The 27,071-nt window shown below is 42.1% G+C and overlaps 1 protein-coding gene across 1 annotated transcript in view; it reads left to right on the top strand.

Moving 5' to 3' along the window:
• The window catches only part of FBXL16 (F-box and leucine rich repeat protein 16), a 254,560-nt gene extending 227,489 nt beyond the window's left edge, over positions 1-27,071 (top strand). The window contains exons 5-6 of the mRNA XM_085628344.1: positions 319-382; positions 21,321-27,071. Of these exons, the coding sequence (XP_085484470.1) occupies positions 319-382; positions 21,321-21,469 (213 nt within the window). The 3' untranslated portion in view covers positions 21,470-27,071. The remainder of the gene's footprint in view (positions 1-318; positions 383-21,320) is intronic.

The raw sequence follows: 27,071 nt of genomic DNA, 5'->3' as shown, positions 1-27,071 counted from the left end.
ACGAGGGAAACAAGAGGAGCATGGGGAAGCAAGGGCGAGAAGGAGAGAAATGGACGTAACGAGGAGATGGACATGGATGGATGGGTGGATGGATGGGTAGGTGGACGGATGGATGGATGGATGTAAGGGTAGATAGATGGGTGGATGGACGGGTGGATAGATGGGTAAGTGGACAGATGGGTGGATGGGTTAGGATGGATGGATGGATGGGTTTTGAGCAGGAGTTAAATGATGAATGGATTGGTGAGCCAGCGGGTGAGCTCTGTGAAGGAAGTGTTGAATAGATGGAGTAATGTTGGACTTATTGGTCTCTTTCAGGTACAAGATTTTGGATTGAAGCATCTTCTAAGCATGAGGAGTTTACGATTGCTGTCACTCGCTGGTGAGTTCCCCTCAGAAACAGAAATACACTAAACTCCCTAGCTCCCAATCAAACACTCATGCACTCACACCCAAGCACAACCGAGCTGAACCTACAGCTCTGAACATACACTTCTTAGCGCACAAGCCTGTACACATGTACACATACGTACCACTTCTGACTCATTGGTAAATAACACATGCCGGAGCATACAGACACACCAGTGCACAGACCGCATGACATCGGAAAATAGGGCTCCTCAAATAGCTTACCTGCAAAGCACTCTAAGTCCTAGACACCTGTATCTATCTTTACAGGACATTACACACAATGCAGGAACAGTCCAATAACAAGCTACCCTTCCTATCACTGGTTGACTTTATGCTTGACTTTGACCATGTCTTGCATGAGAGTGTATGGGTTTCCCTGTTACACCATTAATGTTTTATCGTTCCTAATATTTGTGTCTCCCTAACCTAGTGTCCAGCACTTTTATTCTGTTGGCATGTTCCCCTAAATAAGCATTTGTGTGTCCCTGCTCCCACGTTTGCGCAACCTGTTGCGGTGTCCATGTTTCCTTGCCTCATTCTCAGTTTCTCGCTTTTCCAGTACTTGTTTCTCCGGGTTTCAGTGTTCATGTTTTCCTGTGCCAATATCTGTATTTCCTTGTCTTAGTGCCTGTTCTCCCTGCCCAATGCCAGGGCTTTTTACGTTCCTACTTCCCAAGTCTCCCTGTCCCCTTTGCCACCTTGTCTTGGTGATTGCATCTACATTTCCCAGTGTCAGTGTCTATGTGTGTTGATGCACTGTCTACAACTCTGATTCATTGTGCTTGTGTCTGTGTGCATGTTTGTCAGTTCCAGTTTCCATGTTACCCATGCCCCAATATCCATATCTCTGTCTTCAATTGACTGTTTCTCTGTTTTAACCTATAAGCTTCTCTTTTATGAGTGAAGCAGATGACCTGCATTTTGTCCATCCTCTCTGTATCAATCAGTAACCCCTCCAGCTCCTCTCTGTAGGAAATGACATGGCCATGCTGTTCATACCACCTTTTCTGGTTCTTTTGGGCAGCCTATGTTTGGTCTACAATAAAAGTAATCTTCGCCTATAAGTGCTCCCTGGTAAGGAAGATGCAGGCACATGGAGGATTTTCATTTCGTTTTGCTTTACTTTCCCCCAACTTGAGGGGGCATTTATGCGACATGCATACAGAGCTCTGCTGAGGGCGGGGAGGGCGGAGCTGCTGATAAGTGATGGAATCTAGACTTCTGACACATCTCCAGGTAAGACAGCCATTTCTCAATTACACAGATGAACAAGAACCATCTGGATATTTACAAGTAGCACTCATACTCCTCTCCCTACCGCCTGTCCATTTCAGAAACCTGTCTAGGTATAAGGTTTTACCCGTCTGCCATGATACCATTGAATCGGGAGATGGGATCCTGATTGAAAACCACCCCAAGAAGATTGGAGGTGGCATTGCCTTTCTTTTCCAGAGAACCTTAAACTTTGAATACTTTCCCATGACCAAACATGACTCTACTTTAAAACTCTGCTCCATTTTTCCTACATTCTTCTGCTTATTCTTATTTATGTAAATGGCACTCTAAAAAAATGAGCGTTTAGTGACACCTTGATTGATGCTGTCTCAGAGATCATAACAGTGTTTAATTTGTAAAATAATAGGTGCCGGGGCCCAAAGTGTTTTTGGAAGCACATATCCGACGCTATTGCAGTTCAGGGTGCTGAATGGTTGTGTGGCCCCTACTCAAATGGTCACAGATTTAGTCCATTCTTATGATACACATTGGATCCACCCGCAATTGGGGGCAGTGTTTCAATAGGGAAAAGTGTTAGAACAATGGGTGGTAAGACTTTGGCCAACTTTTCACGCACCTATGGAAACATTTTGTTTTTTGTTTTTGAACCCATAATTTAACATTCACAGGGGAATCTGATTAAGAAAACATGCAGAAATAAAGGCAAGCCACACCAACCTGGATTCCCCCCGGGTCTCTACATTTCAGAAGTGCTCACTATTGGCAAGGCTACCTGGTTGACCCTAACTCAGAACGCCATTACTGCAGCCATTCCCAAAGTGAGAGGAAATTAGGATTTCTTTGGGTGTAGTTTAGACATATGGGCTAGCAACGCAGGGGGCAAACCCCTATTTTGACCCCTTCTTGGGGCAGAAATACGGTTTGGTCCCAGGGATGGGTCTCAATGCCAAAATGGTTCACCCCCCCCCATTCCTTTTCTCACTGTTTACTCTGTTAGCCTAATGGACTTTCACTCCCCCTGGTGGGAGATTATTATCTGCCCATCTAGGGGGAAGGTGGGCTCAGAAATAACCCAGGACATCAGTAAAAAAAGTGACAGAAGAATGGGTTCTAGGCTTGCCACTGGACTGCAGCCCCCAGTTCCAGGCACCAGACTATCCGTGGCCCCAATAGGGTGAGCACTAGAGGTTTCCCCTCCTATCTTCCTACCCTAGGGGGCAAACATCCACTTGACACCAAGGACTGGTGTAAAGTTAAAAGAAAAAAATGGTGTGATGTATCGGGTCCGAACTCCAAGAACTATATAGTCATTCAGTCACCCATGGATGCTTGAATAGTGGATTTCATCGCTCTATGATGGCATGGGTGCCGGAGCTATTATATAGTGTTCAGAGCACTCAACCTAGTACAATTCAGAACAGTATATCAAAAAAGGTGTTTTCCATTTATTACAGAATACGTAGTATAAATACAATTTTCAAAAAGTACATGATCCGATGTATCAACATACAGCATGAATAACCAAGCCAGTCTAGTAAATACAATATATTTACATTAACATAGATGATAAAATGTCAGACTGTACGTGATACACAGTAAAAAAACAGTCTATGTCTTCACATTACCCGTCTGGTCAAGCAGCACAGCCAAACCATGTTTGGTTGAAACTGGATTTCCTCAGGGTTCAATTATAGATGCCAGAAAAATCAAATGTATCGCAAGTGTCAGAATCCACATTCGTACACCTTAAATATAGAGTTAACAAGTAGTGCTTCTACAACTGTGACTTTTCTGATGCCAGTCCTGATGGACAAGTTTAGTTATGCCCTATGGTAATGGTACTGATTGAGGATACAACTCTATTATGAGCATATGTTGTAATTGGCTGGCATCTATATTTAAACCCTGAGGAAGTCTAGTATTTATACACTTTTTTTGTTCTAGAAATGTTGTCTGGTATAGCACCTTTCTTTTACTTAGATTGATCACTTTTAATGGAGGGCATGTGCAGGTGTTTGTTCCACTACTGCAGATTGTAATAAATGTATGTCAGATCCATGCCTAAAGGTTTCCAAATTCCCTGTTGCTTGCAATGGGTATGGCAGGAGTATTCAGACTAAAGACCCCAGGGAGCCAACTGTTAGGTACAACCGCAATGGAGCGCACACTGACTAGAGGCAACTACCTCGAAACACGTGTCCGGGGATGGCTAACGCGACATTCATTTTAAACGTTTGGCATAGGCGTACCCGCCGACGCTACTTCATGGACCACAATGCTTTGGGGTAACACGTTGGTAGGACGAGCAGAGTGCGGCCAATCGGATTTTAGCCAACTGTTAGGTCTCCAAGAGTTGCGGATGTAGCTCAATAGCACAACTGGCCTGCTCGCACTCCATTTAAAAAAAGAAATCTAGGGCTCGAATTGCACATTGAACACCTGTCTCTTTTTGTGGGGTGGTGCACTCTTAATTAGGTGCACGCAGTGGACACCAGGATAGTGCACTCAGTTACAACAAGCATTCGTAATGCATTGGTTTCAACTGTCTGATGAATAAAGAGCTATTTTTATCATTCATCGTTTGAAAGAAGGAAAGAGCTCCCTGACAAATAACACAGGAGTGGAGAGGATGTGGCGCAGCGGCCAGAGCTGCTGATTCGATAGCTGGAGATCCCGGTTTCAGTCTTGGTGGGGCAACGTCCTGTGATTCTATCCCAATCACTATCTCTCGGGTGAGAAATTGTTATATAAATATGCCACAAGAGTAAAAAGCAAAAAGAGGCAAAACTTTTTGGAAAAATAGTTCCACCACAGCAGATGTTAACAGTATTTTGGCTACAGGAAACTAAAAAGAGAAGCAGACGAGGAACAAGCATTGGTAAATACAGGAAACCATGCTACAACCAAAAGAAATGGAGGGAAAGTAAGTTGCACGCCCAGGAACCAATGAGAAGGCAGGAAAGAGAGGAGGCTGGATGTAAGTCCCTTTTAAGTTTATATTACAAACAGTAGATTTCTCAACCACAGCGCAAGCGCTGTGCAGCCGAAACCTAAAAATGAACATGTTGTGCTCAGTGCAGGCATAAACTCTAACAGTTTGTCCTTTTGCTGAGAACACAATATTAGGGAAAGAAAAGGCTACAGGTTGAAACTGTGGCTCCGTTTTTCACTGAAGCCAGACTCTAATCTTTTTAAAAAATGACTGCAGTTGAGTGCGACACTCGTATTTGTAGCTCACCTGGAATCGAAAAGTGGGAAACATTGTGATCTGCTGTGAGTCCGGAAGCATGTGATATTGTTTACTGAGATTTAGTTATGAGCACAATGTTCAGCCACTGACCAGGGGTCTTATCCTTTTCTGTTTTTTATTAGTGATTTTCCTGTATTTGGCTAGTTGTAATACACATTTCTACACATGTGAATAGGACATGCTCCTGTTCCTAAGGGGAAAGTATTATTGGTGATACCCAATTGGTAACAAGTAGGTAAATCCCTATTGATCCCTTTATAACATCTACTTCTTGATCATTCTTATCTGAGTCCCCATGTTGCTATAGGTACAGTGAGCACATCTCAGGTATTGGTGCTTACTGACTGACTCTACCAAAATTTCAAAGACATGGTTCGTGAGCGATAAATGCAGTACACAAAGCTTACAAAACAAAAGTTGTAAGGTCACAGAAATAAGAGTAAGCTAATTTACTGAACATCTTGCAAAATACAAATCATAAAGACAAGAGTGAGAAGGAGAACCAAGGCTTGCATATCTAAGAGTAATGTAAATGCACAGAGCATGAGTCTGTGAAAGCGCGTTAACTTAAGTAATATTAGCACAGGTATATGTGACAACTTAGAATAAAATATAGACTGGTAGAACAAGGATAATGAGGACTCCCTTGCAGGGATTGCTGTAAAATAAACCATGCAGCTGGAAGAGTGATCTCCATGATCAGTTACATTTGCATGCGGGTGAGTTCAAGAACACTTGAGATACTGACTGTGTTAGTGTGTTATTAGGAATTAGGAACATGGATAATCACTTCAGGAATAACAAAGAAGCATGATCCTATGCGCATCTATGTAGGGGTATTGGAGAGGTTACAAATGTTGCTAGGCACTTCATATCCTGATTTTGCAGTGGTAGACCTCTTTCTTAAATATACACATATTCAGTGTGTGAAACTAGGCTCCAATCTCTCTTCTACTCAGAAAGTTACCTGACCATCACAGTGTCAGCACTGTCTCCACTACTGGTTAATAATATCTCAGACCAATTGTATTCATGTTGAGGGTCTTAGGTTTTCTAGCCTGCACAGACAACACTCAGTCATATCTAGTCGTGTCAAATCCGTCAACCTCTTTTGGAAAGCTAACTCTAGCCTGATCAAGGTTATGTTGCGTAAACTGCAACTCTGGCACAGTTCTACAAGCTTTGGTTTTCCACCCATGGGTGACACGTGTGAACTAGGTTCAACGCACCAGCGCTGAATGTGGAATGCAGGTTATTGTAGCCCCGCGGAATGTCGCCTAATACATTGTTGATGTGGAATCATTGCTTTTAGGTTACTAATAATCCCTACATCGGGTCTGAGGAACTATGGTACCAGAAACAAACCTGTTTGGCTTTTCACAATATCATATACATTAATTGTACTAGGAAGAATAGACCTGTTTATCAATGCATTTAAACAACTACAGAGAATATCATAAAAACAGCCAAAATGCACCTTGCGAATAACGAGAATAAAATGAACTTTTCTAACATAGTTAAAATGTAATCTAAAAGTCTAACACACTAAAACCTACTTCTATATACTGCACTAGGAGAGCTTGGTAAGTAAAACTTGCAATCTAGACTTTCTTAGGGAGAAGAAATGCACTACTTACCCTGCTGACAGCAAAAGCTGTGATTATCAGTGACGTGATGGCAGTGTTCACTGCGAAAGAAAAAAACACAGGCTGCAGCAGCTCTCTTTCTCCTGTACTCAGCTCATTATCTGCATCGAGTGCGTTGTAGCATCTTCTTGGTGCACTGGCAGCAGTCAAGACTATCTCCAGCAGTATCTTGTGCAATAATGTGGGTGAAGCCAAAAGAACACTACGGGGAATGCTCAAATGACCCTCCCATACCTGGGCATAGAAACATCTAAAATATATAAACAAATGGTATAGAGGGATCGATCTTTCTTTTGTTTACGCACAAGAGTTTATTAACCCCTTCGGTGCTCATGACGGAATGGTTCCGTCATGACCCACGGTTGAGCTGTGCTCATGACGGAACCATTCCGTCATGACCACGCCCGCGCAAGATTCCGTCAGCACAGCGGCGGAATCTGCGCAGCATCGAAGGGGTTAATTACCTTGGGCGGCACGCTATTTCTTATAAAAAATTAGATAAATCTTTTTTATGGCACAAATATCCATCAGTGAGCATCAAGACGAATAAAACACAAAACTAAACACATACATTACAAAAATAAATTGTACATCCAAAATATTTCCCCCTAAAACTATTTCCTAAAAATGTACACTTCTCAATCCTAGTGATACATTCGAAGGTAGTCCTATTGGCCATTTATTTTTGTAATGTATGTGTTTAGTTTTGTGTTTTATGCGTCTTAATGCTCACTGATGGATAACAAAAGAAAGATCGATCCCTCTATACCATTTGTTTATATATTTTAGATATTTTATAATGTGGGTGAAGGACCTCTCCTGACAAGTGGTCCAGGGGTAGTCATTCTATATTCAGTCTTAGAGTTTGGAATTTCTGACACAAATTTAGGAATGTCTGAGATAGATTATGTGCATCAAGGTATGCTTCGCAGACGTATCCTTATGAACCTATAAGGTCAATCGAAATCATTCAGACTACATTATTTTAGCTATGTGTCTTAAGATAATAATTATTAAAGCCATCCAAATCCTCTAAAGTTGGGGAAAACACTCTGAAAGATGTGGGCATACTATAATAAAAATTAATGAGTAGCCAAGATTTCCTGCTTGGGCTCAACAACCTCTAGCCCCAATATATCCGCTGGTTGCACTGGAATTTCTCTAGTATACCCCCTGAGGGTGGTTTTAATCCATAATAACAGGCCACCACAAGGATGCCCAGATGTTGAGCAAATTGCAACTTTGTTGCAGCTTCGAAAACATTCTCTATTTTCCCTTTCTGTGGCTCAGGTCTTCTGAAACACACACAGGTCAAACCTATCAATAAATAGGGGAAACATCCATTACAACGCAGTCATTACAACGACCTCCTTTACAACGCAACTGTTAAAACACAACTGCCTTTACATCACATGCCATTACAATGCAAGCCATTACAATGCATGCCATTACAAAGCATGTCACTACAACGCATGCCATTACAACGCATACCATTACAACAAATCCCATTGAAACGCATTATAAGGTAAGTAATGGAGATTTGTTTGTATCAGGGTGGGTATGGGTTCTGGGGTACATGCGAATAGTAATTTTTACCCCTACATTACCCAACACTTTCCCTACTGTTGCACTCACTGGAGTGGGAATCGTAATTTTTACCCCAAACACTTACTAATTTTTACCCCGTACACTATCCAACACTTACCCTACTGTTGCCATAAATGTATTAAGCATTGTAATGGAATGCGTTGTAAAAGCAGTATTTAAAACTGCATTGTAATGGCATGCGTTGTAAAATCATGGAATGGTAGTTGCGATGTAAAGACTGCGTTGTAAACGCATGCGTTGTAATTGCATGTGTTGTAACGTCATATTTCCAATAAATAGCCCCAATCTGGGTCAAATAATTTAGCAGAAAGATCTGCTGTGTTCCATGATACTAGAGAAAACCTTCCACTGCACTCCTTACTAGCAGACCGGTCAGTCATCACAACAGGGGGATCTATAACAAGGCTAGGGGAAGAAGCCACAGATGGCTCCTGTTCGAGACCACCTAGGGCTGAGGCAATGGAGGAGAGAGGAGACTGCTCAGCTATGTCTGCAAAATACAGCCGAGGGCTTAATATCAACTCCACCCCAAATACGGGCATAGCTACAGCCTCTAGTGTGTCCACTGCTGTCTTGGAGAGTCAGTCAGTTTACTGAATGTCTGACAGGGAGGCATAGTGATCACTAGTTGGAGAGGCAGGAAATCGTGCTAACTGCATCTAAGGGGCCGTATGTGAAACTGAAGGTCTACCATGTGGCAGATAAAAGAAACCCAATGAAAGCAATATCACCTTACCCATGGTTAACTAAATGGTTCCCATTACATTAAAGGCTCTAGGAACAAGGACAGGAAATCTAAAATTGACAATTACACAATCACCATCTACGCTTTTCTTGGAGGGGTCAACCCAACTCACTCTCCGGACCATTCATCATAAAAGCAAACACACAGGTCCACATTGTCATTTAACCAATGGGTAATCCTCTAATGATTCAACCTTATTCTCTACCAAAGGAGGAACACCAGATAAAACAATCACATAGGGACACGCCTCAGGAGGAAGTAAGATGATGGGGAGAACGTGAACAGAAGGAGCAGGAGGCAACAATGACGCTCTCCCATCTTCACTGCTTTTTGCTGGATTCAGAACACAGCCTTGTCCCTCTTGCCCCCCTTGTTACCAGCCCTGTTGCACCAGTGAGCCCAAAGGTATGCAGTTAAAAAAACAGTTGACAGCTAGTCTTCCCTCCGACAGCCTTATCCGCCACCCCCGATATTGTTAGTTTTGTTGGGGCGGCGAGGCAGGGGGAGGGGAAGGGACAGCAGCTAATTGGACTGACGGCCAACTGAGAGTAGCTTTTTGAGATTCAATAGATTTAAGTCTGCTAACAAAGGCGAGAGTTCAGCCAATAAGAACATTCTGAATTTTGTGCAGTAGTCCTTCATAATGTGCTTGATGTAAGGCTGGCTAGAGCTTGAACCCCCCGCAATCCCTGCCACACAGGACGTGGGGAGGCAATGTGAAGAAGCAGGGGATTGAGCCGCAGGAGCTTGAATACTGTCCACAATCTAGCTGGCCTGGTTGGTGAAGGAGAGGGTCAACCCATGCCTGTTAAGAGCCCCCCTTTATTCCCTCTTGGTAGTTAGTAGTTGAAGGTGAGGGCTGTTGATATTAGCACTACTCTCTACCATAATAGGAGAGTTGGTGATGCAAGGAGTTTTGCCAGTTGTGCATATTGTACTATAGTAATGTAGCAGCAGCCGCAGGAGGAGTTTACCCAGTCAACCTATGTGCAGGCTCAGAATGAGAGCCAATTAATATCTCATTATTAGAGACGGCCACAGCCGAGCCCAAGTTCATGGAAATCCGCCTCTCAGTCAAAGGAATCTTGGTGCTAATGACCCCCGTGACTCAGTCCAACATTCCGTCAATTGAAGTGCACTTTACAGGGGGACTAGAAACAAACTGGCGTCTAGTGATTTACTTTTTCCCCGTGTTAAGAGGCAGAGAAAGGGAGAAGGCCAAGGGGGTGCTGCAGGCTCTGGGGACAGTGAGCAGTCACAATTGCAGAAAACAAAACACAATAAGCCCGCCTCGCTGGAAATACAAACTTAAGGGTAATAGGAGATAACTCCAAATGCTAAGCAGCCCGTCCCCCACCCGTGTGACTGCCAAACACTAGAAAGAGCGTAAAGAATAATGCCGGCTTATAAATCACAAATGTTCCTTAAAAATCCAACAGCCATAGAAGCGGGTTTCCGTATCAGGAGCTACAAATTTGATCAAATAAAAGGGAGAACACTAACTATGTGGTCAGGCCAGTCAGGCAACAACTTGCAAACCACACCAGGACCTTGCCCAACCCATTTAAACAATGTTGCATGCCTGCTTGCAGCCTCTCCAGATGCTAGCCTGCTGGCGAGAACTCGCATGCGGTGTCCTTCCTCCTTTTCTAGTACAGTCTCTGTGGTACAAAAGTTGGATGCGTTTCTCTGACTTAGATGTTGATTTCAATCCTCATCAGAGGATATGGCGATGTCATCGCCATTGCACATGTATGGTTCTTAGAGAAACCAAATAACGCACAGGTCTTGTCGTGCTCAAATTTGATGGACCAGCAATTAGTTGCTCGTCTGAGACACTCAGAAATGTTGGAAATTCTTCCTTTGGAAGCTCGAACATCAACAAAGAATCAAGCCGATCATCGAGTGTTGCATTGAAAAGTGTCACTGGTGAAGCGGTCATAATCAGCATCCTGTAGAAGGGAGAGATGCATTGCTTGGCATGGTCTCTGGTGCTCTTTTAGTGGTTTCAGCATAGCATTCATATCAAGATAAGATACTGGTGGCTGTTCCAGATGTACATCTAAAATCATTTCAGTTGGACTGTTTATGCACCAGAACAAAGGATTCACTGCGGTGGTGTCCATTTTGTGAAATGATAGCATCCAGTTTTTGCTAAGTTCGGAAAGCCAATCATGTCTCAAATAATGTGCTAGAGTTGCTCTGCATCTTTGTTCAGCTGGATACATGTACTCCGTATTGCTGGCTTCCTTGTCGAGGCAGAAGAAAGATGACAATACTGCAGCTGATCAGCACTAAGATGGTTGGAAAACCTCCAAACTGGCAGGAGAACAAATAATACAAAACTATGGTATCAGTCCAAATATTGCTTTAAATCCGGTCTCCAGTCCAGATCCAGTGCTCTTAAAAAGATGCACAACACCAGTTGTGAAAGATGAGTTGAATATCGTTTGTAATAAATAAGCAAATTGTGTCAGTGACATATGGTGTGTGTAACAGCCTTTGACTCTCTGAAGCAGTTCTGGCTGTTTGCAGATATTATAGTTCAGTTGCAGAAGCCAAAGTGACTTATTTTTTTAACCGAACAGACAATAATTTGTTCAAGTCTTCAAAATGTATGTCCTTCATATCAATACTAGGCCCAGGAATATTTCTAATGATATTTTTGAGGTGGCGGGTACAAGGTCCTGCAACAACACTGTATTGTTTTTGAAACTGTAATCACACATGGCTGGCCAGGTCCCAACCCACAACAAGTTAGATTTGTTACAAATAAATGAGAAGCATTATTCAATAGTTCATGGTGTGTGGGGGGATAGATGAAATGGGAGTTACCGATAAAACACAACCTACCCCTGGCATTCAAAGGGCTGCACATTTCATGCAACAATATAGTATCACACAGAAGGGAGTGTCCCAGGGGCTTTCTACAGTTTGCGGTACTGATATACACAGGGTCATCTTAATTTTCATTTAAACACATGTAAAAAAAAATACATTTTCATAAATGGTACAATTGAGCATGAGTGAATTGTGCATGGTGTCATACAAACCTACAGATTTATATTTTTGGCAGTTGTGGAAATGGAACATTGTAATCGTTAAAGAAATTATACTTTGTATTAAACATGTCACTGGTAGTGTATCACTAACTAAAAACGGTGCTTCTTCCATTTGCTCAAAACTCAAGAGTATATGTGGATTTTTTCTTTGCCATTATTTTCTATGTTAATGTTAAATTATACGGTTCAAAAATAACTGTTTCATTTACAAGTTGCCAAGGCATAAAACCTGACAGAGTTGTTTTTAATGCCCAGCTTCTTTGTATTATAACTCTCAACTGAGATTGTCAATGTTGTAATAACCCCAAATCCCCTTTTATTTGCTCTAAGTCTGAGGTCAGAATACGGTTTAATAAGTACACTCTTTAGGAAAGCATGTGCATCCCATTGTCGACAACATTAAAAATTGTTTGCAATTTTTTTATGATCTGTGCGCCAAATTCTTTCAGCAGCTTATTTTTCGGAGTATTTGTTCAGCACATTGGAAATGGCATATACTCATGTTGACAGCAATATTTTCATTCTAGTAGGACGTGGGCCTAGTAGAAAATCAGAAACCTCCATGATTTCTTTTAATTAGAGAAAAATGCTCTTTCACAGCTGAAAAACTCAAACATTCTAATCATCGTTGGCATAATTTACCTACACTATATGTAGTGACTATTGCAAGTGTTTCTGCGTTATAACGTGGATCGGGACTATTAGCTTTAGGTCCAGGTCCAAGACTGTTGGAAAGAAAACAAAGTATGCAGGTGTCGGAATCACATGTCCAAAAGGCTCAACTTTCAGTAGGGAAATGAGTAAAATATCATTTTGGATCATATCATTTAAGTCGGAGTCTGACTTATTCATTTGAAAGTGCCAGTTATCGAACAGAGACAAATTGACTTTCGTATAGGTAATTGCAATGTCTCAGTAGGTCCCATTATTTGGTATGGAACTTTTTCCCATACTATGCCCAGGGCACAGGCTAAGCTGTGATGTTTGCAGCGTAGAGATATCTCCATGATGTGTAGGATAAGGAGTGTGGGTATAGTTCATGAACCACAGGTGGTGTAATTGTTCTTGCAGGAACAAAAATGTCTATTCAGTAGTAGACCGAAGATCATTATAGAGAATCACATGATAAAAATGAAAAGTTCCCAAAGTGATCCAGGCGTAGGACCAAAGTGGAACCAAGTACCTGTTACAAAACCATTGATGAGCACAATCTCTGGTGTGGAGTGACTGTAGAGCATGTTGAAAAGTCCTCTGTACAATATACAGAATCAAATTGTTGAGTAAGGTCATAGAACGCCATGGAATTGCATTGAACAGTAGCAATTGTAGTGATGGCAGCCTCAGATTAATCTGTGTAACTTAATGCTCTAAGTAGAATTGCAGGCACAGTGTTCTTTAATACCCCCAGCTGGGAACTCGAGCTAGTAATGTTATGTTTTGTTCAAGTGATGATTTAGAGTAGAAAGAAGCTGAGGTTCTATTCTGAATCTTTCTTGGTGTCTGCAATGGTCTGCTGTAGAGGATCAGCCACAAAATGCTTTTTCACGTGGTTGATGGACACCTGTTTCTCCTTGAACCAGAGAAAGGACGCAGGATGACAGTTCTGTTGTCATTTACCCCAATAACTGATACGTGTGATCTGAATGATGGTTCAAAAGTGTGCTTGTCGGCTTTTTCCAAACCAGATCCCTAACCTTGGGAACCTTTTCTTCACAGGTGGCATCATCGGAGTGGTTCGTACTAGACAGCTTGTCTCTGATTTCTTGGATACTCTACAAAACATTCAAAAATGTCTCCAAGTCAAGGTTATCTTCATCCACCTCCTTTCCAGGGTTATCTAAGCCAAGCACATATATAGGAACACCAAATAGTTCCTTGTATGGAGTACGGCCTCCCAATACTAGTCTAGGCAATGTATTTAAGGACTCCATACACATTATGGTACCAACTAAGACCTGAACTTAGTACACTAGTAGTCAAGGCTTGTTTAATAATGCCGTTATCACATTCGACTAGACCACTGGACTCTGCCCTAAACAAGTTATTCAATTGCTGACAAAATCCCAGAGCAGACATTGAATCCTTGTAAGCCTTGGAGGCAAACTCAGGACTGCTAATGAATGAACTGCCCCTATCGCTACCAGACACTGAAAAATCCATTATGTCTGCTGGAGCACTTGCATTGTTTTTTGGCCACACTCATAGAAATTGAGAACATGAATTGATTGACACCAATGTATACTTTTATTGGTTAACAGAATTTATTGGACCATTGTGCATAAATAAATCACCTGAAACGGTTCTTAGAGACTATGAGAGGAGTTGGTGAGGGTCTCTTGACAGTCGAAGGCTTACTCTTTTGACAAATGTCGCATCGTCTAACATATTCTCTAGCCGGTTTATATAAACCAGGCCACCAGTAGTGTTGCTGCAATATAGCTACGGCTGCACTGACCCCTGTGTGAGCAGATAACAATCTCACATGAACTTTTGATTAAATGTAATCTGGACATTTTATTAGGTATTATTCTGTCTCCCACTCTGGGTAGTTAGACTCCAGGAGTATAATCTGAATTAAGGATGTAAGAGTATTTAGGAGGAAATCCTGTGGGAGACTTTCTACCTTGCTTACTTGAGTGTATTTCTGTTAGGATATCGATATCTATCTTTGTTTGAATTTGGGCTAGGACTGCTACTCTAACAGTCTAATTTTGCAGCCTTCACAGCTAAAATCAGCCGTGCAGTTCCCTTTTGCGAGAATGTCATCACGCTGATGGCCACAGTGGGCCTCGCATGGCTCAATGGAAGCTTATCTTGTAGGACTGCTACCTTTACCAAAAGCTGTTTACTCTTTATAGATTTTCCCTTTGAATCCTTTCAAACGCCAATGTTGCAAGTCAGCTTTGTAAACTTGCACACAGAAGGATAAGTCGGGCACAATGAGTGTGGGAACTGGCGAGTCAGACCTTTGTAATGCAGGTAACGGGGCATGAAGTTCTGAAAATTGCACAGTGCTATCACCTAAGATTTTAGTGTGGGTGCGCTGTGGATGGAATTCACCATCTTTCAACACACTTGTACTGCCACGCAGACTGCGGAGTACTTAACCCGGGTGACTTGGTATGACTTTGATAACTAGGTTGGTCTTATTTACAATATTTACTCTCTAGCATGTCTGCTTGTAGTGCACCCAAGATATCAGTGTGTTTGTTTGTCCACTGTTTTGATGAAAACAGGGAGAAATAAATTCATACAAGGGCTTCACTCACTCAGTGGAGTGCGGCAAGTAAGTATGCCCAAAGTTGAGAAATCCCAGAAGGGATTGCAACTTCTAAATACCTGTAGACTGTAAGGTAGCACACTTCTTAAGAAAATCAGGAGCTAAACTCTTGCCCTCACTGGATAGGATAGGATATGTGCTTCTAGAGCGCTCGAATGCCGTGGTGTCTTGGCGCTAGGGTGAGTACAAGTATTACGGCCTGCATCAATCGCCTATGTTATAGCAAACAGCCAGGTCTTCAATTCTTTCCTAAATGCTAGTCTGTTTGATTGGATACGCATGGCTGTTGGCAATGAGTTCCATAGCTTCGCTGCGCAGTGGGAGAAAGCTCTCCCACCCCATCTCACCTTCCTAATCCTATCAGTATGGAGAAGACCCAGTGTACTGGAGCTTAATGAGCGAGCGGGGGTATAGGGTCTAAACATTCTTTGAATAGCCTTAGCTCCTCCACCATAAAAAGCCTTGTGGACCAAACATAAGGCCTTAAATTCAACTCGACGCTGGATAGGAAGCCAATGTAAGGCTTACCCTAAAAAACTCACTGTCTGGTAGGCAATATTTGACTTTTTAAAGTTAATCCTGTATCTATGTGATATTAATATGGTCACAATTCTGTCCACCCTAGTCAGGTGTATATCCAAATCATCATCTGTAAAATTGATATCAATGTATGACAATATCTCAGGATCTAGTTGCAAGATCTCCATAATAGGTTCACATCAAAATGAGACTTGCACTTCGTAGAAACTAAAGGTAGGTAAATACTTTTAGGCGCCATGTTTTCATTGGAAATGTCCAAGGTCATTTTGTATTTTTTCCACACCAGGTTGGTCATCGAACCTGTGCTATGAGCATTTTGCCCCACATAGGTCCGTAAATGCAAATTTAGAATACTATAGTCTAAAACTATCCTACAGGATCCGTCTGGTTTAGAGACTGGAAACCAGGCTTGTTAATTGGTGACAGACAAGGCCCTATTATGCCTTGGTATTGCAACGTATCTAATATTGCTTTAATACTACGCTTCGCATTTGGTTTAAGAGGATATAGAGGTTGTACTCGAGGTTCAATGCAAAAGGAAATGCCATGTGGAATAGAGTGCTTATCCCATCCTGCTTAGTTTCTGTATATTGCCTGACACTATCTTACGGCCCATTGACTGGTATCGATTTCCCTGACGTATTCAGGTACTATTGGAGAAAAAAGCTCCCATTATAACTTCCTCCCCTTGGGACGCTTCCCTAATAAAGACTGGAAGCCAGTCCTCTTCAGCAAGGTTGATAATTACCGGACAACTGCTACCAGAAGATTGCTTTAATAGGACCTGGTATATCCCCTTTAATTTGTATGTTTAAATTATAAACCCTGTTTATGAAAAACAATTGGTCCTTCAAACATTTCAATTCAATTAACAATAAATATAGACCAGAATCAGTACTATATTGTATATAAAGATGTCCAGCCGGACACTTAATTTAATAGATCAAAGTAATTAGTAATGATCAAACACAAAGTAATCGAGTGGGACACAGTCCTGTATCCTACAAGAACAAACAATCATCATCCAAGCGATCCTGATCGTGATCAAGTCTAAACCACTTAACGCTACCGGCTGTATGTGTGATCGGCACCTAGCCAGGGCCCTGCCAAATCGGACGCCACTCGGCCAAACCATACATGGCGACGCCGCATTGTCATTCAGGTTTTCTTAAAAAACGTTCTTGACATTTCACCTAGGCAGCGTATAATTTCAAGCTTGCTCATTTCCCTGTCCTGATGATGATCCAAGTATCTAGTTATGGATCGAAACGTCGTCGACTTTCTAAACAGCTTGCACGTTAAACTGATTTGTTAAAACCAGTGCAACAGCTGTTTACTCAAAAAGCTTGCCCAGATTATTTGTATTGGCGAAAAGCTTTTCCCTGTTTTGCCTGAAAAAATGTATGTTCCTTTGTGAATGTCTTTTGTTTGTTCTTGTAGGATACAGGACTGTGTCCCACTCGATTACTTTGTGTTTGATCACTACTAATTACTTTGATCCATTAAATTAAGTGTCCGGCTGGACATCTTTATATACAATATAGTACTGATTCTGGTCTATATTTATTGTTAATTGAATTGAAATGTTTGAAGGACCAATTGTTTTTCATAACTAGTTGATACCCAGGGTCCTTCCTACCTTGCGGGTTCCCTTGTTTATACTAAACATAAATTATAAACCCCATCAGAAGGATTTAAATGTTTATCTGGAGTCTCAATTTGTATAAAGTCATCAGTTGGATTCACATCCAGAAACCTCTGGAACACTATTGGGACTTCTGCTGTGTTATCTAGAAGCGCTCTCACCCAAGTCCTGTTTTGTATCAGCATGTTTCTTAGAAAGTCCTTCTGCTTTCTTCTTCTTTAACGGAGTTTTAGAGTCCAATCCTTTCTCCTCCCTCAGATGTTAGTCTTGCATCCTGATTCACTTTTCCTGTTATACTCCTCCTTTTTTGGCACTCAGATCAATAACCCCTCACTCTGCTGGTTTCCCGCCAGTATCCTGAAAAGAATGTGAAGAGCCGCTATCAGAATACTTATACCGTTCAGTTTTTTTACATTTTATGCAGTCCCTTATATTGTAACCACCCCTACTAGATTCCAGAGAAATGGGTGATCCAATCAGTTTTTTCTCTTTCTTCCTCTGTTTCTTCCTACCCACCTTTGCAAATTTTTCTTGAATGGAACACTCATTGTAATTTTTAGGTTTTAAATGTGACTTAACAGGTTGTGTACCTAATGTACCACGTCCCACAGACGTATACACTTCCGCAATTATTTTTGGTAGTTCCAATTCTTGATCTGGAACTGCTTCCAGTCTCTGGCGAATGGCCAGAACCAAAGCTTCTCCTTTAATGTTGCTCAGGATGATAGAGGAGGCTGGAGAAATTCCCAATTAACTTCATTCCTAAGTACAGAACTGGTGCAGCTCGGTGTTCGTTCTGCATTTGTTTAAGTACATCAGGGAGAACTGCCAATGACAGCGTGCCATGTGTGCTGGTGCAAATGCATGCAGGTGTTAATCTTCTCTACGGATGGCAGGAAGACGCATGGTCAGTATTCTATGTTTATCTTGGGGTGAAGTCTATGGATACACTGCTTCTAATTGGTTGGTTTAAAGAGCAAGCAGAAAGCTATTTCGTTATGCTTCATGGGCACTTTTCCCCATGATAGCGTTAATAGTCTGTGGTCTAATAGATTGTACTTATCTTTGAGCAGCTGGTCCCGCTGCGAGAGCAGGTCTGGAGCTCAGTGTATGTTGAACAAATTGTAGAAGGCTCCTTTATAAGGCTACTGCGTAATTTGAAATTCCTATTACCACAGCGAGTGCAAAGTTGTCAAGGCGCGGAATGGGTTTGTTACCAGCCAAGACTGGCTATGCAGCCCCTTCATTGCTCAGGGGACCCCAAATGGACATTTCTGTGCGTATGTGGCAATTGACCAGCAAATCGGTTCTGGAGTTGCTGGTAAATCAAAGGGATTTTCAAATCTTGTTAAGCCCTGTATGTTGGTGGTGGCACTGCTTTTTAAGCTTGAAACTGCTCTGCTCCTGCATCAAGAGGCTCAAACTCCACCCACGAGTAAAACGTCTCAAAGACATATGCCACATGTGCAGCTATTACAAACGTAACTGACACCACCCCATCAGGGACACCTCGTGACTTGAGATGTTGATTGACGACTTCTTTGTAATTCGCTCCTATCACAATAGGTGCCACCATGAAGAATGGATTCAATTGAAAATAGAATCAAAGAATTAGAAAATCCACAGAGTATGGAATAACCTTTTATGAGTCAAGCTTGACAAACCTACAGACATAGACTCTCCCTTATTCTCAGTAGGAGCTAACCAAAATGACTACGGGCGTCTCCATAATAACGTAATAATGGTTCATGTGTGTGTGAATATTGAAAGTATCAAGACTGAACCGAAAGACACGGGCCTCAAGTTGGCCACCAACTGTTGCTTATACTATGAATCAGGTGTAGCTCTACAAGGTTTTCTTTCCCACCCACGAGTCAAAGGTGTGAACTAGGTTCAATGCACCAGCACTGAATGTGAAAGACAAGTTATTGTAGCCCTGCGGAACCCAACCCAATACAGTGTTGAAGTAATATAATTGCTTTGGAGTTCTAACATTCCCTAGACCGAAGTCTGGGACACCAAATAAACAAACAAACCTGTTTCGCCCATCACAATATCCCATACACAAATGATGCTAAGAAGAATAGGCACTTTTAACTAAAAGCATTTATTGCAACAGGGTGAACTTGTTTCTCATTACATCTAAAACCACCACACAGAATATCATAAAAACAGTGAGAATGCACTGTGAGAATAACAAGAATAAAATAAACATTTCTAACATGGTTAATGTCATCTAAAAGTCTATCACCCTAAAACCTACTTCAATGCGCTACACTAGGTGAGCATGGAAAATAGAACTTGCACTCTAGACTTTGAAAGTGAAACAACGCACTGCATAACTTGCTGACAGCAGAAGCTGTGATTATTAGAGGCGTGAAGGCAGTGTTCCCTGTGAAAGGAAAAAACACGCCTCAGCAGCAAAGTTTCTCCTTGGCTCAGCTCGTTACCTGCATCAATGCGATGTAGCATCTTCTTGACTGCTGGCAGCAGTCAAGACCTTCTCTGGCAGTATCTTGTCTGGGCCAAGGACCTCTCCTGACAAATGTTCAAGGGGAGTTCTTTTATGTATCAAATCTTATTAAAGACTGCAAGCAGTCCTTGTATTTTATCAGATATTGGGATTTCTGACATAAATGTTGGAATGTCTGACATAGATTAAGTGCATCCCAGAAGTATCCTTACGAACATATGAGGTAAATGGAAGTCAATTTGGACCACACTACTTTGGCTGCATATATGTGTTTACTCTTATTTGACTTCGATATTACGATAACTAGACACTTGTCCCAGATGATGTATCAGGTGTGATATCTATGTCACAGTCTAAATGGCTTGACACTTTCACAGTACTTGGAACGATAAGGTCAGGCAACATTGCATCAATGGCAGACATGACATCGATTCTACATAAATTGAAGAGAATGGTGACTCTCATTGCCTATAATTGAGAAAATAGCAACTCCCATTATCCAAGAGAGACAGGCCTACTCAAAATGGAGTCTGACCTTAGGGGCTTTACGTCAGTTGGACATTTGGACAACCTGGGTTCTAGTGATGCTATTAGGACTCACACATCTATAGTCCTTCCTGAAATATTGTTCCCATCATCCCACATTGTGAGGTGTGCCTTTTCATTTTTTTATGACACATTCAGAAATGCTGGTGTCCTCTGCCATGCCGACCCAAATCTGGGCTTCACTGTTGCCAAGATTGCGGCATCTACAAATATCCCTCTGTCATATTCCTAAAGAAGGTTACTGGTGCAGTACTTAGCAATTTTAAACTTCACTATGGAAACAAAATGTAAAAAGGGCCTTCTAGAAACAGAAATATTATGCCTCCAGAGAGCCCAGAATGCTGCAGTTTGGCTAATATTGCGCCTGAGGAGATGCACCAGTCTCACATCTCACAAAGACTAAACTGGTTGTCAGTGAGCAGAATTCAGCATCTTCACTGCGTCATAAGTGCCTTACTGGCTCAGCACCTAAAAAATTAAGCTGACAAGAATTCTTGGTGCCGTCCTTTTCGGTCACTCTATTTTGGAGACTTCTTATTCCCAATAATTTCTTGTACATTTTGTGCCTGGGCCAAAGCTTTAAAAAGTCTTCCACTCCATGTAAGGGAGGAGCATTCCCTAGTATATTTCAGTGAAGTATGTGAGAGCTGTATTTTTGTTTAAATCCCATAATCTCTCCATTACCTTGCAATTGGGATTTGTTGGCTACCTAGAAACGTGATCCATTCTGTGCAAGACATTGAATAAAGCAAGAATTTGGCTGTGAAAAGATGCAATTATAATGTATCTGTGTTCTGTTAAGTATGGGACCAGGATCTGAGGGATTGTACGTTTTAGGTATTAATTGTTGAATCTACTTTCCTCTTTTCTGCTTTCAGGTTGCCCCCTGCTCACTACCACCGGCATGTCAGGGCTGGTCCAGCTCCAAGACCTTGAGGAGCTTGAACTGACCAACTGCCCAGGAGCTAGTCCAGAGCTCTTCAAGTATTTCTCCCAGCACCTGCCGCACTGCATGGTGATTGAGTAAGCGGCCTTGGGGCACTGACCAACGTGTGGAAGATGTCGCCTTTAATCTTCACCCAGCACTGACCATCCAAATGAGAGACTCATCCCAGGAGGGAGAGACGCCAGGGTCCCCGACCTGCCAAATGCCACCACATGGCAAAAACAGGGGTGCACATGTCCTGCACTCCCAGGGAAAAGCTCCACGTGTACAGCACGCACCTTGTCGGGCTCCGCCTCATCCCATGTTCCAGCGAGGGGCTGTAAATTTCCCCACCTCATCTCTCTCGTCTTCTGTGTTGTGGTCTCTGTGCTGAAATTTTGAACATGGAAGACAACCCAGGCTGCTGTTTTCTGGAAAGGGGTTCTGGCTGTGTGAGGTTATCAGATACTTGGGGTCTGTAATCAACCCTTCCTCCACACTAACTGTATTTGTTTCACTTGTAGGCCTGCCTATCACTGAGTTGTGCCATCAGATGCCCTTTTGAGTGGCTCACCACTGCCTTTTTGTGGTAAGCAGGTGGGTGCTGGCCACGCTTGGGAATTCATCATTCCGTTTCCAGTAGGAACTCAAGGGTGGGATGAATGTGAAGGAGCACATGACCCGCCTTTCTATAATTTAGTGAAAGGTTAGAAGAATGGCTAGTGGAAAAAATGCATGTTAGAGGGTTACCATGATTGACCGAGGAAGGGCAGAGAAACATGGCGGCAGACTTTTTGAGGGAATCACAACTGTGCCACTTGTTTACATTGCAAAATGCCTCTACGTTTTACCACTTACTCCATCACAAACACACACAAAGCTTTAAAAGTATTTTGGTGTAGGATTCCACCAACTTTGTTAGAGAAGTCAGAGGTTTGTGCGACTCAGGAGAGGTAGTCGCTAGGATGAGTGGAAAACTGGTCAAATACCTGTTTTTATTTTCTTATTTCGAGATTATATCTGGTGGCAGAACCTACACATTCAGCATGATTCCCTACCTTGCTTTGATCTTGGGGAGCAGAAGTGAGTTAAGAGGGTGGACTGCAAAAGGTTTCAGATCACCTGCAGTTCTAGGTGAGCTTTTAATTCCTTCTCATGTAACCACATCATCTTTCCCAGTGCAGCAGTTTGGAAAGAAGTGGCACAAACCTCTACAATATGTAGAGCTAATGGTGCATCCTTGTTTCCCACAAGGACCTCCTGAACTCCAGTTGCTTCAGGACCACAGGAAGTCAGCATCTGAGAGACATAGTGTCTACAAGGAGATATTTTGGGATTCCACACGTCTATTTGGGTCAGGCTTGGATTAGAGTAGGGAGATGGAGAGATATATTTCAGAAGATCTTCGAGCAACTTTCAGCTTTTGGGCCAAACACATAAACCTGTTTGAGTGGTCAGCCAGAATTAATTTGTTTGGCACAAATAGATGAAGTATGGCATGAAGAATGCACTGCGAGTTCTCCACCTCCCATTCTACAGTGGTAAACCTGACACAAGACCATGTGAACAGAAAGTCCCAAAGGCAATGTAAAGAGAGGATGGATGTAGCTTGTGGGTAATACTCCCTGCCTCAACCTTCACCTTCCATTTGTGCCAGATATTACACTTTGTGCATGCGTTGGATTAAGACTAAGAATGGTAAACACCGCACTACTAATTTAATATCCGTTACCTCATTCTTCGATACATGCAATGTTACTGATACGCCTGTCCCTCCCAGTACTACCATGACGAGGAGTAAGGTTTACTTCATCAATATGTATCAATTAAGAGGACAACGTACAGATTCCAACAGACTCCAAGCCCATCAGTTCCCTATTTGTTCCTGTTTTGGAACTTCAACTAAATGTGGTGCTCTGCAGAACAGCTCATGAAGAGCTGATTAAAAACCTCCAATTACAAAGTCGTTATATTAGCTAAACCCTTGGCAAGTCAGAGGAACAAATGACATGTGAGCTTAGTGGTTCTTCAAAGCTCAGCTAATGAAAGCACATTAGAAGAGCCTCTCTTTCAGAGAAGGGCCAAGGCAGATATATCATCCACTTCTACCTCTGAAAGGAGTCCACCAATGCTTCAATTTGGAAAGAGGATCAACTTAGATTCAGGTACTAATCAAGACCTGGGCACTGCTATTAGTTCACAGGATTCAACCTGTTAAACCACACTCAACTCTTGTCCTGGCTTCCAGCCAGGTGTACTGCATCCTAGTGTAACTAGTATCTTGAAGCTACCTTGGTGATATGCTCCTATCCAACAAAGATCTAACTTCCTCAATAAACATCTACAATATTTTATCAGTTAATAACACATACATTTAATATGCTGTATTGTTGCTCTCTTCCTCACACACAAATACACTAATTTCTGACCCAATCACTGACTCGCTTTGTCATCTGACAAATCTCCCACTTGCTCATTCAGTCTACTACCTGCTTACTTGTTTTACACTCATTCAATTACTAATCAATGTACTCAGATGTTTATTTGTATACATAACTATTCATTTACTCACTATCCTATTCATTGCTTTGCCAATCAATATCTCCTCACTTTGCTTAATGAACTCATTCATTCACTAGCTCAGTAAATCACACACCCTCACTCATTCACTCTGCCTTGATCAGGAACTCAATCATTGACTTATTCTATCAGGTGATCTCTCTGTCATCAACGCCCTACTCACTTTTTCATTCAGTTACGCAGTCAATAGCCCATACTTTCCCATGCTTACTCTACGCTAGATGAGTTTGTCTTGCTTGGCTCAACTTATTCATCAATGGACTAAGAGAGTGAATAAAGTTACACTCCTCTATTTATTCAATCACCCATTTTCCTATTAATTGGTTTACACAATATCTTTCTCAACAACTTGCTTAATTAATAATTCACTCAATCACTTGCTCAACAAATCAATCACACTCACCCATTTGCTGCTTCACTCTCTCACATGATCAACTCACTCTTTCAGGTGATCACCATATCACTTTCTTTTCAGTCAGTCATGCATTCATTAGTCCACTGTTTTGCTTGCTAACTAAACACTAGACAACTCTGTTTATCAGCTCCCCTCATACAATACTAACTGAACCTAACCCTTCAAAGGCACAAACTGAAACTTTGACTTTTCTCCCACGACCTGGACCAACCACTCCCTGCTCTGGCTTAACCAGTTCGTATCCAGCTTTTCCATAAGCCACACTGGACCACAATAACTTCAAACCTATTCAAACTTACTCAAAAACTTTCCTAATGGCCGCAAATCTCTTGCAGAATTCCACCTCAAAGACTTCTAATCTGTAAACCCACCACGGCACTTCCAAACAACCTTCTCGCTAAAGGAACAGACAAGCCATAAACCTATTGTACCTCACTGATCTAGTCCTCAACCTTCACCAGTAACAAACAGCATTGTTTCAACCACAAATCTGTAAGGCACCTTAGAAAAACTGAAGCGATCTCTCGATTATCCAGTAGGTCCAAATCTTTAAACACAAAGCACTGTCCTGAGCAGATCAAGCCTTAAATGGCACAAGAATCAAAGGTACCTTAAGACCCTCATGCTCTTCCAATGTATCCAGAGCTTCCTGAGATGCACCTGCATGCACATTTTGATTCCTTCCAAATGGTATGCTCGCAATTCCTTAATATAAAAAAATATAGCATTAAAAAGGGCATCTCATAAATGCCACTTGGTACAAACTCCTCTAGAACAACCATAGCTCAACATCTCAATATACTAAATTTCATTCAGGCCCATCACAGAATAAGATCTAATATCTCTGTAGTTTTAGGGGAATATTTATTTCACCCCATAGCTTGTATATTGCCACTATCAAAATTGCCGAACACTCAATCACAACTCCGAACGTCCTAGAACCATCCAGTCCTTCAGAAACAACTAATCAATATTTGGGCCCATAGATGATACCATTTGGCCCTAGTCACCTAGCCTACATCAATGACAACTCCTTGACAATACATTCTCCCAGAGTCGGCCATTTCCTGCAATCCTATCGCACAAAGCACACTATTTGACAGAAATGTATGCCACACCAGTCTTTTTATTACTGACTTGAAAAGATATTGTACCTGCAATATCGACTACCAACGTATCAAAAAGGCAAATATATACGGGGGGAATAAGCGTACCACATCTACTTGCCTTGACAATTTGATTGTTGTCAATATCGTGGATACAAGATCTTTGAAAGTATATACTAAAACCATGATAGCGAGGTATAAAACCCATAGCAGAATGCTTGACCTTGGACCTAAATTCTAGCCAACAGAAAGTGAATGAAACTGGGACTGATTCTCCTAGAACCCACTGAAATCAACAATGCTGTCCTGAAGCTAATCCATCTCTAGTCTTCATTATATGCATGTTGCTGCTGTCAGTCCCACCATCTTCAGTCCTCTGCCAATCCCACTCAAGAGATCAGTATATCACTGGATCAGGATCTGCCTGAATCTGACCCCAACACGGATGGTCCTTCAAAGGCCGCGACCTGACTGCGGTATTTACTTTTTCCGCCTCGCCACAACAGTTGTACTTTTGCCTGTAGAGAGAGGTCTAATGTGCTTGCAGCAATATGGGGAGAGTAGATCCAGTAGGAAATTACGCTGCTCACCGCCAACCTGCTTATTTCATTATTTTGTGAGGCAGGCAGAGTCAGAACAAGTTCCAGTGCAAGCCTCAGCAGATGCACTGGACTTCTTCATGTCTTATATTATTTGTAGTATATAAAAGCCTACTTACAAGCAGATATGTAATGGTGCCTGTAATTTCTGTCTGTCGCCATTGGCTACGAGTGACCAGGCTTGGAGTCCGTTGGAAACAATGAGGTTGTGCGAGCCTGCTTTTCTAAAAGCGGTTGTGTGGACGAACGTTCTAGACCATTCTGAGACTGGACTTTATACGATAAGAGATGACAGAGTGGAAAATGGCATAGATGCTAGGGAAAGAAACTGAAGATTGAATAATATCACCACTGAACCGGTTTGGAGCAGGGTCGTGGACGTGATTTGAGAGTTCTGATTGGAGCAATTACAGGAACAGCAAGCTAAGTGGTGGACCACTGTTGAGGAGTCGGACACAGAGTAGGAGGAGTCATTACTTGGGTGGAAAGAGATAGTTGAATTTAAGAATTTAGTTTGAAAGAGAAATACAAAGTCAGTGAATGAACATTGCCAATAGGGATGAAGGCAGCCTTTTGGGAGCATTGGGTCGTGGGCAGAGATGCAACAGCGTGGGTGTGAAATGCAATTTCAGTATTTGAGAATTGTTATGCACGAGCCAGTTGCACATTGGCGCTAGTGAGGAAAGAAGTATGATTCAGGGTTGATACACTCTCACTGAACATGTGTGTACTGAGAGAACACCTTTGGGTTGACTTACACGGGTGGGAGGGATGTTCCCTGGGTGAGAGAAGACACTGAAGTCTCTGGGTCCTTGGAGAAACCGTGGAGGATGATCAGGTCCTTGGAGTGTTACGAAGATGGTCAGATATGTGAATTAGAGTATTTGTGAATTCCCCGAGACACCTTGCATGCCCTTGTAAAATGGTTATTTTTTTACTTATGAGTAAGAAAAATCAGGTATTGTGGAGCCAGGTAAACACTGGGCCACCATGGTTCACTGTGA

This window comes from Triturus cristatus, chromosome 10, assembly GCF_964204655.1.
Source record: "Triturus cristatus chromosome 10, aTriCri1.1, whole genome shotgun sequence".
NCBI classification, from domain to species: domain Eukaryota; kingdom Metazoa; phylum Chordata; class Amphibia; order Caudata; family Salamandridae; genus Triturus; species Triturus cristatus.
The sequence above is the reverse complement of the archived record's forward strand: the minus strand, read 5'-3'. Positions and strand labels throughout refer to the sequence as shown.